The following is a 14,533-nucleotide window of genomic DNA, read 5'->3' as shown; positions in this document are numbered from 1 at the left end:
AGCAGCTGGTATGAATTTAGTAGGCAGCAAATGGGTATTTCGAACTAAGAGAAATTCAGACGGCTCGTTTCAGCGGTCCAAAGCATGCTTTGTAGCAAAAGGATTCCATCAAAGGCCTGGTTTGGATTACGGAGAGACATTCAGCCCAGTAATTAAAGCTTCCACAGTAAGAATCATTCTCACCATCGCAGTTTCAAGAAATTGGGAAATCAGGCAGCTTGATATAAATAATGCATTTCTGAATGGAATCCTTGAGGAAGATGTGTTTATGAATCAACCTGAAGGCTTTGAGGATTCAACAAGACCAGATCATGTGTGCAAGCTACATAAATCGCTATATGGCCTAAAACAAGCACCACGAGCATGGTTTGATAGATTGAAAAATACTCTACAGCAATGGGACTTCAGAAACTCGAAATCGGATACATCATTGTTCTTCTATAGAAACAGCAATGTTATCATTTTGGTGCTCATATATGTGGACGACATAATAGTGACAGGTAATGACAAGCATCATCTGGATCAATTTGTCAAGAATCTGAACAGATTATTCACTCTCAAAGACTTGGGAAATCTACACTTTTTCCTTGGAATCGAAGCAGCCAGAGATGCTACAGGCCTATATCTTACTCAAACAAAATACATAGAAGATATCTGAAAGAGGTTCGAAATGATCAACACCAAACCCTGTCCTACACCGATTGTAACAGGGAGAAATCTGTCCATTTCAGACGGGGCTGAACTAGAAAATCCCACCATGTACCGAAGTCTCATAGGCGCATTGCAGTACCTTTGTCACACTAGACCTGACATCTGTTTTGCTGTGAATAAGTTAAGTCAGTTCCTAAAAGCACCTACAACCGCGCATTGGAGTGCAGCAAAAAGAATTTTAAGATACTTGAAGGGCACCTCATGTCACGGTCTTCACATCAGTCCCAGCAATAGACTCACTCTTACTGGTTTTTCGGATGCGGATTGGGGCTGTAACACGGATGACAGGAAGTCAGTAGGAGGATACTGTGTCTATTTTGGAGATTCATTGGTGTCGTGGTCATCAAAGAAGCAAGCGGTAGTCTCCAGATCTAGCACTGAATCTGAGTACAGGGCTTTGGCGCAAGTGGCAGCGGAAATCACTTGGATAGAATCACTTCTTGGGGAACTCAACTTTCCTTTACTTGAACGCTCAATTACTTGGTGCGACAACATGAGTGCTAGTGCCTTGGCTTCAAATCCCGTCTACCATGCTCGTACAAAACATATCGAAATAGATGTTCACTTTGTCAGAGATAAGGTCCTGAAAAAGGAATTGGAGATTCGATACATCCCTTCATTAAACCAAATTGCAGACTGCCTTACAAAGGCTTTTTCACACTCACGGTTCCAAGAGCTTGTGTCCAAACTTGGAGTGATTGAATCACCCCTTCGTTTGAGGGGTGGTGTAAAGAATTGAACACCTCAGCCCAAGTCCTTGCACAGCTCACAGCACCACTCGGCATAGCAGAGTAAATGCAGAACAGGGACCACTCAGCTATTGCCTCTCTGTTGAGTAGTGGTCACATTTCTCTCTGCACTTTCTCAGATTGTACCATTTCTGTTAGAGCTGTACATATGGTGCGGCCACTACTCCTCTTGTATCATTCTTTTCTGTTGTAATAGAATTGTAAGACCCAATGTAATTGCACCATCTGTAAGAGTCAGATTGGCTCCCAAAATTGTACACCTTGGTATATATAATGAATTGCTCTCTGTAGCTCAATTTGAGCTGAGATTTTACAACACAGAAAACCCTTATTTTCTCTCTGACCAAAGCACCCCACGACCATCGCCATTGCTACTACAAACACTATTGCAGTTATAAACTTCTTCATTCTTCCTTCCTTTTTTAGAAATAAAAATCTTATATGTTTGTTCTATATTCTTATAATTTTCTCCTCATGGCCACTGCTATTTATATATGGTGGAGGAGCATTTATTCTTGTTAGGTGAGACTAAATGTTTCATATTGAAAACGATTATACAGGTCACCGAATTTATATATTAACTGACACACATGTGATGATGGGAGAGAGGGCAATAATAAAGAGAAGAGAAACAACCAATTTCTTTAAATTATATATCGAATAAACTGAGTATTAGTATTAAAGTTGAGGTTGGATGCAAGTAGAGCTATAAATACGAGTCGGGCTTTTGAGCACGGTACGAAACTGGCACGAGCCCGGGAGGCACGAGCACGACACAGTACGAAAAAATATGAGCTTGGGTCAGGCACGACACGAAAAAATATGGGCTTGGGCCAGGCACGGCACGACACGGGCTTAGCACGGCACGACACGAAAGCACGAACAAACTAGCCCAAAAGCACGACACGATAAAAAACCCGATATTTTGACATTAATAATCATAATAAATTTTTATTTGTCAATAATTAATAAATTAAAATGATAATATATGTCTTATTTTTTCAATGTTTATATTTTTATAATTATATTAATTTATTTTAAGATTTGTTAGTTAAATTTTTAGCATTTATTAGTAGGTATTAAAATTCTAATAATTATCTTTGATATAATTTTGTATAAAATATTGTTAAAAAGTATATAAAAATATCTAAAATTATAATTTAAACAAAGAAATGTATTTGGTTTGGTGGTAAGTCCATTGATGGTTAAAGAGGAGGTAGAGGGTTCAATTCTCCATCTTCACATTTTTTTAGCAAAAAAAAGTGGGCCTAAATTTGGGCCCGAATATAGAAAGTGGGCTGGCCCGACTTAGGGCCCGACACAGCACGAGCACGGCACGACATGGGCCGTGCTGGGCCTACTCTTTCAAAAATGGGCCGGCACGAGCACGACACGAATTGAATATGGGTCGGATCCGGCCCGGCCCGAATTTACCGGAGGCACGAAAAATGTGGGCCGGGCCGGGCGGCCCACATTTACAGCTCTAGATGCAAGTGATACAATAATAAAATCAAACAAAATTTTATTGAATTCTTCACGTGTGCTTTTTCTTGGAAAAGCTTGACATCAAGAAATATGTAATTACAGGTTGTATTTCATTATTAATTAATTTCTCTAGTATTTTGATCAATAGGGTAAAATCAAGGCCTATATGTTGCCTCTCTTTTTTATCCTTTTTTCTTTTTTAATTTCCTTGATGTCCCTTCTAGAGAATGCTTCATCCTCAAACTACTTTTCTTTTCCCATATTTGTACTAATCAATTTCAACAAAAAATAGGACATCAACAAAAAAATTAATGTAACATCAAGAAAAAAATATATATATATATAATTATTATCACAAACTATCACATGATAATATGGACCAATTGACTAGTCTAAACTATAAAAATTGCCGCATGCTATTGAATGGATTAATTTTTTATATATATGAAACGGCAATTATGGTGAGCAGAAATACGATAAAATAGTTTAGAAATGGAATCAATAAAAATCTTATATATCTCTTTTATTATATATATATATGGGAAATTTTTTGTTTTAACTGTTTTTTATTTTTTTAATGTTAACTTTAACAGAATATTATTATATTTAACAAAATATTCTTATATTTAACGGTAGTTTGTAAATACTTAAATTTAAATAAAATAAAATAAAAAATTAAAATAAGATATTTTACTGCTGACGCCGTTTTTCATCAATAGTGAAAGGAGAGCACGTAAACAATAACTGATAATGGCCAAAAAATATGACAATACAAACACGATTTTTACGTGGTTCAGCAGTTAAATCTGCCTAGTCCACGAGTCTCTATTATTAAACTCAAGATTATCTCTGAAAATCCTTAAGCATGAATTCTTCAGAGTTTTCTCTCAAGGTTCAGAATTTCCGTCCTTTACAATGGTGCATGACCTTTCTATTTATAGAGAAGGCTGCAGAATACTATCCCACATATTTGGGTAGTTACTCTTTTTATATAAATAAAATAAATGGCTTTAAATGCCTATAATCAATTATAAAAGGAAACGTCCCCTGAAGACCAGGGGACGTATAACTGACCAAATAATATCCCACGATTTTAGGGGATTTACAGTAATAAATGAGGATTACATCTCGTATGGACAACCCTTATAGATAGTCAAGGCTTTTATCATATATCTCCAAAGCCTTAGCATCCCAGGTTTCACGTCAACTTTCGAGCTAGAGACATCTCCCGAGGTCACATGGCTTTCGAGATCGTCTGTACGTCGAACTCGGGACCTCTGATCCGAGGTCATCCCTGAGGATGGATGCGTCTCCGGAGCTACCTTTCGAGATCATGAACACTTCGAAGTCACCATATTCGAGGTCGCCTATGTCTTGCAGGCTCGATATTTAGTCCTGGAGCATACTCCAAACTATACGAGTTCATTTGCTGCGAATCCAGCTTTCGATGTCATATTTAACATAGCTCGAAAATCTGGGTATAACATTTACTATGATAATTATTTAAAAATAATAAATAATCAAACAAATTAAAATATGTAATTTTTCAGATATTTACAATAATAATTATTTTAAAATAATAAATAATTAAACAAATTAAAATATAATATTTCTGAGATATTTTACAATGATAATTATTTAATAATAATAAAATCATACGTTTTATAACTTAAATAAAATTTAATTAAATTTAAATTCACTTATTTGAATAATATCATATTAAACATATAATATAATCTATTGTCAATTAGCAACAAATTGCTTGTTTTTTTAAAAATCTAATAATAAACTTAAATTTAACATTCATATATAATATTTAATATTACATTAAACATATAATATATAATCTCTTGTTATAACTTTCAAATTCAAAAATTAGAACAAACATAAAATTAAACAAAAATAAATTAATTATTTAATTAAAATAAAATATTAATTTTAAAATTTATACAACATTAAAATAAATTTATTAAAATTAATTAATAAATTTAATAAATAAAACTAATTAATGAATATTATTTAGTATATGTATATATATTGTTGTCTTGTAACGAGGGCTCCTCTAGCCTAGCGTTTTGTCAATTGAGCTTGGTCAGCAAGGCTACATATATGTCAACGTGAACCTAATTGGCTTGCAAGTTGCCATGCACTGAAGTTAGTACTTATCAACCTTGGTCAGCAAGGCATTCACATATATAGTACTAATTAAAGTTAAACTTGGATTTGTTTTCCTTATATATAGTCAACAAAGTAGGCTTACCAAACTTACTACACAAACAACCAACCTTTTCATTTAAGAATAATCAAGTAACTAAACTCACTCAAGATCTATCACCATGACTGATTTTATTCATCAGAATCCGGACGGTAGCTATACCCGAATCTCAATGCCAAGCACCCCGCCCTCACCGGACCCAACCTCTCTCTCTGCAGTTCTATCCAAAGATGTGACGCTTAACCCGACCCGTAATACTTGGGTCCGAATATACTTGCCCTCGAAAGCAGTACTAGCAGACAACTCCTCCACCACTACAGCCCATAATAAGCTCCCTCTTATTGTCTACTACCATGGCGGTGGCTTCGTCTTCACTCACGTTTCTACATCTCTGAACCACGGTTTCTGCGACACAATGGCTGCCCAACTCGACGCTGTGGTGGTCTCCGTTGAGTACCGCTTGGCCCCGGAGAGCCGGCTCCCGGCAGCATACGACGACGCCATGGAGGCGCTGGATTGGGTTAAATCCACGGACGAAAGTTGGGTGCGCCAGTTTGCCGACATCTCCAACTGTTTTCTGATGGGCACTAGTGCTGGTGGCAACATAGTCTACCATGTCGGAGCGAGTGCGAGTGCGCCCGCATCCGTCGAACAACTTGCGCCGTTGAACATCCGAGGGCTCATATTTCATCATCCTTTCTTTGGTGGGGTGGCCAGGACTGACTCCGAAATAAGGGGTGTCGACGATCTAGTCATTCCTCGAGTCACTACGGACCTGCTGTGGGAACTTGGATTGCCAATCGGTGCTGACCGCGATCACAAGTATTCCAATCCAACCGCCGATGATCAATGGTCTAGTAACTGTGCTCGAATCAAAGAGTTGGGGTGGCGTTTGTTGGTTGCCGGGGGTGATCGTGATCCTGTGTTTGATCGCCAGATGGAGTTTGTGGAGAAGCTCGAGAAAAATGGGGTTAGTGTTATCTCTCATTTTTTCCCAGGAAATCCTCATGGGGTGGAGATTACGGATCCAAGTACAGCTCCGGTGTTGTTTGTTTTGCTTAAGAAATTCATAAATAATGACATGTGAGACAACTTGTATTGTTTTTATTTACTAGTTCCTAATTATTTATAATAATAAGAGTGAGAAAAGCAATTTACAAAATATTTTTGACAATAAATAAAATCAGAGTGATTAATATAATTGCAATCATATTTTAGGTAGATAGTTAATTCAATTTTTTTTATATTTAGAGATAAAACAATACAATAACAAGTTGTTGAAACTTTTGATAACATACTTAAAATGTAATTATTATGACCCGATCAAAAAAATTATAATTATAATTAAAATTTTGAATAAAATGTTATGTTTCAAAGTAATTCAACCCCAAGGGAAATGATTTTATTAATTTAATGGAAATTAGAAGTAGTTTAAAACCTTGGTCCTAAAATGTTTTGAAAACAATAAGCTGGTTGTTTTTTTATCATTTAAAAATGATTGAAATAATACTCTTGAGCGAGAGAAATACAATTATGCTAATAATTAATAGATCAAGACTGTTAGGATTTTATGAGAGTTACTAGAATTTTCCAAAACTTATTATAAACTTGGATAGTAATATAATTTGTTATGTAAAAACAAAATGACTAAGAAACACAAGGCTGACTTATATGGTTATAAAACAACTTGGTATCGTGCTACACTATCATAAGTGCAATTGTTTGTCTACAGCATATATAAACTTTATGATTTGAATTTTATGTACAATGCTTATTGTACACAAGCGCATGCACATACATATATAGTGCCCTAGAAAAGTTGCAAGAGACTATATATTTTATCATGGATTACTCAGTTAAAACAAAAAAAAAAAGTCTCATTTTCATTTAGTGATATATATCTCTTCTATATAATAAGTGTATAGATAACAGAAATTTTTTGTTTTAACAATTTTTTATTATTATTAACTTTAACGGAATATTCTTATATTTAATGGTAGGTTGTAAACACTTAAATTTAAATAAAATAAAATAAATAATTAAAATAGAATATTTTTGAGATATTTTACAATGACAATTATTTAAAAATAATAAATAATTAAACAAATTAAAATATGATATTTTTTAGATATTTTATAATGATAATTATTTTAAAATAATAAATACTCAAATAAATTAAAATATAATATTTTATCATGATAATTATTTAAAAATAATAAAATGATATGTTTTATAACTTAAATAAAATTTAATTAAACTTAAACTCACTTATTAGAATAATATCATATTAAACATATAATATCATATCCGAATGGATTTCTAAACCACATAAAAATTTGCTTTTTTATCATTTCGTTTCCAGATCATTATAATACTCTATTGTGACAACTTATCGAGTTGTAATCACACAAATCATTTTCTGTACAAATAATTCATTCTCCATTCCGCAAATATATTAAGTAGATCTAATTAAATACTTGGTAATTATTAAAAATAGAATTTCACAACAGAATACATGTTTTAGACTTTTCAATATGAATCTTTTTCTTCATATATCTAAACGTCATGCTCAAAAACTTACTGACCACACACACACCCCTCTAATCTTCGAGGTGGCATCTGTTGACATGAATGGTCTAGCCACGTATTCTTTGGTACAAGACTTAATTATAGGATTGCCACAATATATAAGACTTTTCAATATGATCATATCTTCTGATCAATACATTATGTCATGTCAACTGATTCGATCAAAGAAAACTCTCCAAGAAAAACAAAACGAAGACAAAGTAAGTCAAGCAAAACAAAACAAAACAAAGACAATCTTGATTTTGTTGAGCCAACTTCCTTTCTGAAAGTTTCTTTGTGACTATCTTATTAAAACACAAATCTTTGCGTTCGATTTTTTTTTTACCACGCAACAATGCTAATTATGGATAAGGCGGCTAATTCGTAACTTATCCGTAAACCTTGACCGATATGATGCTAGATGCTGACCTTGAAGATTTGATGAGTCATCTGATGTAACGCGTTCCGTACATTTAAAGATATTTATTGTAGTAACATCCTAACATTAAAGGGATATTAACAAGTCTGTGAACATTTCCTTGTATATATGAGTTACAGTATTTAAGATCATTATTTTAATTAATAAGCAAAAGTATATTCTCAAAATATGTGGGAATGAACTCTGAGAACTCTCTATAAATAGAGGACGGATCTTCGAATATCTTGGGAGAAATTCTGGAGAATTCATCTCTGAAGGATTTCTACAAAAACTCAAAGTCTTGATAAAATAGACTTGTGGACTAGGCAAAGTTAACTGCTGAACCACGTAAAATTCTTGTTGCTCTACCATATTATTCATCTGCGTCATAGTTCCTATTGTTTAATTGCTCTACATTTTAAGTTCGAAAAACGGCGTCAACATAATACTTATATTATAATATAAATTTAAATATTATAAAATGTCATTATACTAAAAATATATAATATATATAATGCATAATCTTAATTTTTATTAAAAAAATTATCATTTAGGTTTAAAAATGTTATCATACTATATATATAGATATATATATATTTTAAAAAAATTATAAACAATATTTTGATTTAATTTTATTTAAAGATAATATTTTTTATATATAATAGTTTTTATTTGAAATTTATATGACAACGATACAAATTTAATAAATATAATTAGAAATTTCTATAAATAAAACTAATTTTTGCACATTACTTGTATCTGATAGATTCAGAATCAAGTGCGGGAAAATAATCTAAATACTCTGCAACAAGAAAATCGGAACGACAAAATGCTTGAAGAAAACCATATATTAATCTATAGGGTACACTGCAAATGAAAAATCAGGTTTTTGCATCTTTGTTTAATTATTATAGTGAAAATATTGATCATATATACAACATTCCGGTTAATTTTGGTTACGTTATATGAGGGGCAAAAGAGAGATTAGGTATTTCTTAAAAAACAAAAAAGTTTAGGGATAATATATCAAGATTTTATTTTTATAATAATTATATATATTATCTTTCTGTTTTTATTTTAAAAAAAAAAAAGTCAAATACGCCAATATATAGCATTACTTTTTTGGCAATATTTATTTATCCATTTTTTGTTTTCAAAAATTTTTATTTTTATTTTTATATGGTGTTGTCTTCTAATTTTTTTTAAAAATATTCCAAATAATATTCAGTATCGAAAATAAAATTTAAATAATATATTGTGCATATATATGTCTATCTTTTTACTATTTATTAAATATTATTTTTTGGCACCATAAATTATTCAGAATTCATCTTTCGTAAAATATCGTAAATAACTATAATATATAATAAAATTACGATTATAATAACAAAAGAAATTTGGGTTGCAATACATTAATCGTTACCAAAATATATATATATAACATACTATAAGATAAATGAAAATATCAAAATGTAGAGTTATAACATATAGCTTGAATATCCAATATACTTGAACATAGTTTTAACTATTAATCTCTATAGTTATAGGATGCATGCATGCATATATAAGCTATAAATGCTATAACAAGTCAATTGAAATATTCAAAATGTATACACCATCAAAATATAATCAAACATACTAAAACAGTAATTAATATAGACTTTCATTAAAACAAAATTTCATAGTTAGCATTGTTGCGCAGTAAAAAAAAAATGGAACGCAAAGATTTGTGGTTAATAAGATAGTCACAAAGAAACTTTCAAAAAGGAAGTTGGCTCAACAAAATCAAGATTGTCTTTGTTTTGTTTTGTTTTGCTTGACTAACTTTGTCTTCGTTTTGTTTTTCTTGGAGAGTTTTCTTTGATCGAATCAGTTGACATGACATAATGTATTGATCAGAAGATATGATCATATTGAAAAGTCTTATATATTGAGTTTCTTAATTTCATATATTGTGTCTAATGAGTCTAATAAAAGCAAAATTATAACATTTGTTAATAGCTAGATTGAAACACATATAGTACAAGAAAATCTACTTGTGATAGTGTGTAGTATTCAACATAAAAGGTACATATATATTATTACATTGAACAAAAACTTTGATACAAAGAAACAAGAAATGCAACATGATTATTCGAAACCATTATCCAGAAACAACTACTACAAAATTTGAGTATCAATGGAGTTGAGAATCAACCCTCATGCAATCGCATCCTTGAGCTCCTTTCTTTTTTCATCAGCTCCTTATCCCAAAGGTCATCACTAACCAATTAGGTTTTCTTGCAATCACAATTTTCCCAACAAACGATCCAATTAAGAATCCACATCCATATCCTATCGCAACAACTTTCCAGCCAAATTGAAAAATATAGCTTGACTCTTCTTCTGATGATGGAAATGAGTGTTCTGGTGGACTGGAGTGTCCACAAAAGTTTTGTAGTGGCATACCACATAATCCCACATTTCCCTCGTAGGAACTGGCCTCAAAGGTACTAAGATGATATTGTGGTATAGATCCTGAGAGTTGGTTGTGTGAAACATTGAAGTATTGAAGGAAAGAAAGTTGGTCTAACTCAACAGGGATCTTCCCTGAAAGAGCATTCTGAGAAATGTCTAAGGATTCAAGAGCTCTTAGATTACTCAGTGATGATGGAATTCCACCTTTGAGATGGTTGTTGGATAGGTCAAGAGAATAGAGCCCCTTCAAGTTTCCAATGGCTTCAGGAATTTCTCCAACAAATTTATTGTTGGAGAGATTTATAATTGCAATAATATTTTGGATCTCCTCATAGTGTCTATGCCTGCCTTTGACTGCTATTGTAATTTCGAAAAAGTAATGCATACGAAGAGTAAGACCACCACTATTTCCTTCGAGGTCAAAAGGTATTGCCATCATATATTCAAAGTCTTCAGCGCTTGTACTTGCCATGGCCTTCCAACTCCGTATGTATTCAATTGGCAATCTTCCATTGAAGGAGTTGAATGATATATCAATTATACGTAACTTTGCAAATTGACGATGGTTTGTTTTGGGCTCCCTTATAACTCCATGGAATTCATTAGCTTGCAATATAAGAATTCTCAGCTCTCGAAGACTCCCCAACCAATAAGGGAAAACATCGTTGAGTTTATTTCTTTCAACGTTGAGGTAACCAAGCATCTTACAATTCGTAAGTGATTTTGATAATTTCCCTTCAAATAGATTATAACCAAAATCAATAATTCTCAGTTGGTTTCCATTTGTAAATTGGGGAATGTTGCCTGAAAAAGAGTTGTTTCTAAGCTTTAGTATTGACAATGACTTACTAAAGTTACCGAAACATTGGGGAAGCTTACCACCTAACCTGTTATGGGACAAGTCAAGGACTTTTAGAAAACTACGACTACATATTGTAGGTGAAAGTTCTCCTATCAAGGAGTTATTAGAAAGGGTTATGGTGTGCAAGCTTTCCATGCTTATGTTCCACATCCAATCTGGTATTCGACTAGCAATATGGTTATCTCCAAGATTCAAATACCCAATTTGTTTTTGATGCCTAAGAAATTCAGGAAAATTTCTTAAATTGCATTTGGACAATTTTAGAGATGTGAATTGTGGAAATGTTTCATTTATCTCATGAGGACTAACAAATAGTGAAAAATTATTTCGGGATAGAAAAAGGACAGTGAGGTTTTTTAGGCCATTAAACATGTCAAAATTCATAGTTCCGTTTAACTTATTATCATCCAAGAAAAGGGTTTCTAAATTTATGAGTTTTGAGAATGACAAAGGAATTGGACCACTAAATTGATTTGAGAACAGGTCGAGAGAAGTGAGCTGAGTTAGGTTTCCAATGAAAGAAGAGATTTGTCCCACAAAGTAATTATTGGAAAGGTCGAGAGAAGTGAGCTGAGTTAGGTTTTTAATGGAAGGAGGGATTTGTCCCACGAAGTTATTATTAGAAAGGTCGAGAGAAGTGAGTTGTTTCAGCTTACCTATGGAGGCTGGAATCACTCCTGAAAAGTTGCAACTTGCACCATCCAACTCAGTCAAAGAAGCAAGTTTTTCAATCGATGACGGTAGATCCCCAGAGAAGCCAGTGCCTCTTAATAGCAATGACTTGAGAGAGCTCTTTTGGTCAAGTACCACAGGAAATCTTACAGTGAGATCTTTGTTGAACATCACATTTAGACTTTGTAAATTTGGAAGTTGAAAAATATTGATTGGGAATTCACCTGTCAATTTGCAATCCTCCAAGAGCAGTGATTTCAAGGAAGACAAATTGTCCAATGATTTAGGCACTGCCGATGATATGTCAACACCACTGAGATGAAGTTTCTCAAGGCTTGTCAAGTTTGAAACAAGGGTCTCCAAATTGTTGGGCTTTTTGAGTTCCAATACATTTTCTCCAGGAACTTTACCAATGTTATACGACAAATCAAGATTGGATAATTTAGATAGTTCTGAAACTTCTGACGGAATTTGACCAGAGAAGACAGAGTATGATAGGTTGAGATTAGTGAGCATAGAAAGTCGCTTGATAGCTCTGGGTATTTGAGAATAGTTGAAGTGGTTGTCTGCAAGATCAAGACTCTGAAGATGAGTCAGATCGAAGAGGCTACTAGTTGAGTCAATAGAGCCGTAGAGGTAGCTGCTGCTGAGATCAAGGCCGATGACATGGCCTGTGATCTCATCACACTCAACCCCATGCCACATGCAACAATTTCTTGTGTCTTCTTTGTTTGTCCAGAAGGCAACCTTCGAATAAGAAAGAGAAGAAAAATAAGAAGCAGACATGTTAATAATAAAACTTTCCTTGAACTGCAACAACGAAGACCTTTCATCATCATGGCAAACTGGCTGCGAGAAAGAGAAACATAATAAGGTCAGAAAGAGAAAACCAGTGAAACTGAAGCGAAGTATCAATGATCCCATCATCATATGACTAATATAATATGTGTAGCGGTTTTATATGTTTCACACTTTGAGATGAGCCAAGTATTGAGACTTGTGCTCTGCTATTTATAGGAATAAAAAAGCATTTAGTCCTCTCGTCATAGGCAACTGCATGACAAAAGACGGTTCATCAATTCTTTGACATGGATACAAATTAATGGGTTACACATGTGATATATATATTATATACACGTGAGATAAAATATGTTGATGGAATGATAAAAGCATGGGAAATGCATAGAGACTAGAGCTTGTTTGGCTATTTAACTAGAAAGCAGTAGGTGAGTTCTACAAAAAACTATTTTCTATTCTATAATTTTTAAATTATAATCTTGGAAACAAAAAACAATCCCCAACGCTCTCTTTATTTCTACAGAACTTTGTCACATAGCAAATATAATATATTAATTTATTTGATTACTTTGAAAGTCGCCTAAATTGACCAGTTTAGCTTTCGGTGGAGCCTTACATTAAACTTATTGGAAAAAGTAGAAAAAATGCATTGGAAAGCAGAGTTTATTTAAACACTTCTGCTTTTTAAAACTTTTAGTGGCAGAGCATTTTTTAAAACACTTGAGTTGCGCGTGCTGTTTATGTGCCTCTTTATCGTGTCGTGTGACGAGCAATACTGCTAGCACATTTCTTGCATTAACATGGCAGCATTTTCGCTTTAATACTTTTTTTACATGCTACGTCATCAAGCCAAATTTTAGAGAAACATACACATATAGTGAATTCCTATTTTATCCAATACGTAATTTAATCACTCCTCATTGTCAATTTAGTTTCATATATGTCAAAAGTGTATAAGGCATTGATATATTTATAAGAATTTAAGTTACTTTCACTAATTTTTAATATCGCTTTCAAAAGGTTTTAATTAAATAATAATGTGCTAAATATTAATCTGTATATACTAACATATTTATATTTAGTATCATATTGGTGAATAAATACCATCTTGTAATTAAAATAAATATAAATATTTTTAAACTTATTTTCTTTAATAGGAATATACTTATTTGGTACCTGTGTTTCATTAAAATGTAATTTTGGTATCTTCTAATACAAAAAATTCCTAACAAGTACCCTGTATTTGTAAAATAAATAAAAAAAAAAAGGTACCTTCCACCCAATTTTAGTCAAAAAAATTTCATTAATACCCGAATTACCCTCCATTTTAATTAATCAAATATTTTTTTTTATTTTTAAAAGTTGTAATATTATTTTTTTAAATAAAAAACAGAAACACATATTAAAAATAATACTTGATAAAATATATATTTAAACCAAGCATTTTCGTCTCCTACAAGGCAAGTTAGTGAGAGAACTCAGTGGTGACCTCTAATAGAGAAGACAAACGAAGAAACCCACCTGGGTTTGCGAAGAAGGCCACCGGACACTAGACCCATCGCCACCACTCTGTCATAACAGTAGTCGTCTTCAAGAGG

General features: G+C 32.8%; 2 protein-coding genes across 2 annotated transcripts; one reads left to right on the top strand and one right to left on the bottom strand.

Annotated features, from left to right (window-relative positions):
* Positions 1-5,223: 5,223 nt before the first annotated feature.
* LOC133783395 (probable carboxylesterase 120) lies at positions 5,224-6,361 on the top strand. Its single transcript, XM_062223010.1, has one exon. It carries the CDS (start codon positions 5,282-5,284, stop codon positions 6,245-6,247), a length of 966 nt encoding a protein of 321 aa, XP_062078994.1. The 5' UTR covers positions 5,224-5,281; the 3' UTR covers positions 6,248-6,361.
* A 3,806-nt stretch (positions 6,362-10,167) lies between these two features.
* On the bottom strand, positions 10,168-13,386 carry LOC133783394 (receptor-like protein 43). Its single transcript, XM_062223009.1, has 2 exons — positions 12,122-13,386; positions 10,168-11,407 (listed from the first exon to the last, which is right to left on the bottom strand). Exons 1-2 carry the CDS (start codon positions 13,065-13,067, stop codon positions 10,383-10,385), a joined length of 1,971 nt encoding a protein of 656 aa, XP_062078993.1. The 5' UTR covers positions 13,068-13,386; the 3' UTR covers positions 10,168-10,382.
* Positions 13,387-14,533: the final 1,147 nt, after the last annotated feature.

This window comes from Humulus lupulus, chromosome 6, assembly GCF_963169125.1.
Source record: "Humulus lupulus chromosome 6, drHumLupu1.1, whole genome shotgun sequence".
NCBI classification, from domain to species: domain Eukaryota; kingdom Viridiplantae; phylum Streptophyta; class Magnoliopsida; order Rosales; family Cannabaceae; genus Humulus; species Humulus lupulus.
The sequence above is the reverse complement of the archived record's forward strand: the minus strand, read 5'-3'. Positions and strand labels throughout refer to the sequence as shown.